At 19.9% G+C, this 4216-nt stretch overlaps 1 protein-coding gene across 1 annotated transcript; it reads right to left on the bottom strand.

Annotated features, from left to right (window-relative positions):
• Nucleotides 1-454: 454 nt before the first annotated feature.
• PRSY57_0628200 (cullin-like protein, putative) lies at nucleotides 455-4067 on the bottom strand (the record flags this gene model as incomplete). The annotated part of the gene is made up of 2 exons (XM_012906655.2): nucleotides 455-3747; nucleotides 4016-4067. The coding sequence occupies 2 exons, from the start codon at nucleotides 4065-4067 to the stop codon at nucleotides 455-457; spliced, it is 3345 nt and encodes a 1114-aa protein (XP_012762109.2).
• Between the last annotated feature and the right edge of the window lie 149 nt (nucleotides 4068-4216).

Below are 4216 nucleotides of genomic sequence, written 5' to 3' on the forward strand. Positions count from 1 at the left end.
TTTTGTCATTATCATTTTGAACCATATATAATGTTTTTATAACTGTGTAATTTTATTTTTTGTCAAAAACGAAAAAACCTTATTTATTAAGAAAAAGAATATTTTAATATTGTTTAAACGTGAACACAAATTTATTACATTATATGGTTATGTTTCCCTTTTCCCTTTTTCCTTTTCCTTTTTCTTTTTTTTTTTTTTTTTTAATGGTTATAATGGCATAAAAAAAATTAATATTATTTTAAATGTTTATTAATAAAATACAAATATTGTAAAAATGTAAAAGTTATAAATATATAATAAAGAAAACCTAAAAAGTAAGATTTATTATGAATGATTATAAAAGATACATAAAAAAAATAAGAATGAAAAGAAAAAAAGAAACAAATATAAAAAAATATAGAACATGTTAATATTTATATGAATGAACATATATATATATATATATATATATATATTACAATTCATAATGATAATTATTATTTTTGAAAAATATGAATTCTCTACTTAATAATGAACTTATTCTATTTTTAATTTGTTCATTTGATGAGATATCCATTTTATCTTTAATAAAAGAGCATATTTTTCTTTCTGATGATTTTCCATTTGTTTTTAAAAATTTGACAATAGCTGCATCTATGTGTAAGGTTTTATCTTCTATTTCATTGTCTTCATTTGATAATGAAGTTGTTGGTCCCATATCATCTTTATATAATACATCATTATAATTAACAATAAGAAATTTTTTCTTAGAACGAAATGAAAAATTTAATTTTAATGTTTCATTTGCTTTATCATAAATTAATATATGTGTTTCTCCTATGGTATATATGGTTTTTAGATATCGTATTATATTTTCAGTTGATATTCCTGTTAATTCTTTTATTTCGTTAATATGATATTCATTTTTTTTATTGAATAATAATAAAACAAGTGCTTGTAATATGGTAACTGTAATATAAATTTTTTTTTTCCTTTTCTTATTATATGTGCTAGAACTATCCTCATTATTAAGATCATCATCATTATCATCACTATAATTATTATTATTATTTTCATCCATTTTTTCGTCATTATTTTCATCCCTTTTTTCATCATTATTGTCATCCCTTTTTTCAATATTATTATCATCCCTTTTTTCAATATTATTATCATCTCTTTTTTCAATATTATTATCATCTCTTTTTTCCAAATCAAATGAACCTTCCTCCTTAAAATTTTTAAAATGTACCCTCAGAGTACATAAACCCAATAAAGGTAAGAATTTAATATTTTTGGACTTATTATACTTTTGATAAAATAGGAAAAATGCTTCGTTACACATTTTTATCATTGGAGGATATATTACATTATTTTCTGTATTTACATATTCCCATGATTCATTAAAAATTATATTAACTGCATATTTTTTCCTTTTTAAAAAGTGGTTAACATTATTTGGTAGTTCTTTATAAAATTTCATTAATGCTTTAGATGTAAACTTCATATCTTTTAGAATAATTTCTATTTTTTTAGTAAATTGTGCACCACATTCTTTTTTGAGTGTTTTAAAAACTTTGACATCTAAAATAATATTGAAACTTGAATCGTTTATTAATCTCTTACACATATATGTTCGATAGTATTTTTCAAATTTTTCTTTGTCACTTACATATCTAAAAAGACTAAGAATAACGGTTATCATATTCATAATATATTTTCCTATGATATGATATTTTTTAAATAATTTATCGATTTTTAAAAGATGAAAAAATATTTTTTCATCACTTCGTTTGTTTATATTGAGACTGTCATAATAAAGATTATTATGGTAATCATTATTAAAATATAAATTATTATTAAAATATATATTATCATTATGATCATTATTATGAATATTGTTGTCCATGTGTTTCCTTTTAACATATTCCTCCTCATGCTCAAAATTTATAAGGTCTTTTTTTGCATTTTTCCTTTTTTTTCGTAAATATTTTTTTATTCCTAACATATTATCACTATCAGTTGATATATCATAAAAGTCAATTGTTTCGGATATTGGTTGAGTACAATAATTATTCCAATCAATCTCAAAAAGTAGATTATTAAATAGGCTTCGATTATTTTGTATTTTTTTATTTAGTATATAATATTTTTTTAGTTTTCTTAAACATGCATTGTAGATTGTTAATAAATTATTGAGATACATACTCAGTATAATTGGCATATATGTTTCTGCTTGTATACCCTTATTAATAAAATGTTCAAAAACTTCTCTCCATTTTTTCATAAAATATGAAGAATATCTAAAAGACATAATAATGATTCTATCTACATTTAATTTAAAGTTTGTTAATTTGATAATGGCATTATTTAATAAGCTCGAATTATTTCTTTTGTTTATAACGTCATTAACTAATTCTGTTCCAATATTATCTACTACATTAAAAAAAATATTAGAAAAATTTTCTAAATCATCTAAATTTAGAGAATATAAATAAACAGATCTTAATGGATCATATTTTTCTTTAATTATACAATATTTAATATATGAATCTTTAAATAAAACATCTTTATTTTTTACTAATAATAGATCTTTTAACATAATTAAAATACTTATTTCTGTATGTTCCTTTAAGAATTTACGACTTCTTATTTGTTCATGACATAAATAATTTTCGACAATTATTGGGAAATCAAACTTACATTCTTCATAACCTAACGTTTCCATATCTTTTTTATATTTTTCAATTTTTTCTTTATAAAACGTATAGGTTTCGTTTTTATAAATACGTTCAAAATCATCATATAAGTTTAGTATATCGCTAATTTTTATACTTAGGGAGAGAACTTTATCGTTAATTTTTTTTTTTTTTTGGGTATTTTTATATTCTTGGTTGGTATCATCAAGATAGGGGTTAGAATTATAAATATCATCGCTGTTATTATTATTATTATCATAACTATTGTTATTATTATTATTATTATTATTATTATCACTACTATTATGGTCACCCCTTTGTATATGTTCTTCCTCTTTTATTTTATAACTAATACTCTCTGTTGGAATTTCCTTTTTATTTATACGATCTTTTTTATTTATTTTGTTAATTTGTTTGTTTCTTTCTTCATTATTTACTTGGTCATTCTTTTGAATATGCTGTAAACGTTCAATATAATTGATTTGATTTTTTTTTAAGTTATATCCTTTTGTTGCATATTTATTACAAATGTTAACACATACGTATTCATAAAAATATGTTTCGCAATATATTTTATCATAAGTTAAACAATTACATATACTAGATATAAACATATTTTTTATTATAACATATTCATTAATATATTTTTTCCATAGATAATTAAAAATTTGTGTGGGGTCGAAAAAATTACAACACATATTTTTGGTATAAGCAATAAAAGATTGTAATATATCAGATATATGTATAAGTACTAAAGAAAAATTATTCCATATGGATACAAATAATTTTAAAAATTCTTCTTCTCCATTTTTAAATTCCTCATTTTTAATTCTTATCTCTACTTCTTGGAAAAATTGTTTTGTTTTTTCATTACATTTTTTTTCAATAATAGCACATATTATTTGTTCACACTGATTAAACACAAGTACATCACAAAAATGTTGCACTGAAATTTTTTCTTCATTTTGTATTTTTATCTTATTATATGGTAATATGCTGAAGCACTCATGGATATATTCTTCAAATCTTTTTAAGCTACATCTTATATCTTCATTATCTACGTTTAAAAAATCTAAATAAAAACAATAACAAAATGTACGAAATGTATTAAATATATATATTATATATTTATGTATATTATTATGTTATAATCACATTCGTATGATTAATACATATCATTTATTATATTGCTCTTATTTTATATAAACATTCAACTCAAACATTTTTAACATAATAATTTTATATATATATATATATATATATATATATATATATATACATATATATATAATATTTTGTGCTTTTTTTTTATTTCGAATATGGAATATTCATAAACCTACCTTTATTTTTAACATAAAAAACCGGATAATTATTTACGGCAGTAGGATCCATTTACTTTTTTTATATATTATTTATTATATAATATATATAAATATATATCTACAATTATAATTATTTATATTTATTATTTTTTGCTTTTCTCTGGGGATGAAGCAGATAATCGACTTTTCTTTTTTTTTTTTTTTTTTTTTTTTTTTTTT

Source organism: Plasmodium reichenowi, chromosome 6 (assembly GCF_001601855.1).
Source record: "Plasmodium reichenowi strain SY57 chromosome 6, whole genome shotgun sequence".
In the NCBI taxonomy this organism is placed as follows: Eukaryota; Apicomplexa; class Aconoidasida; order Haemosporida; family Plasmodiidae; genus Plasmodium; species Plasmodium reichenowi.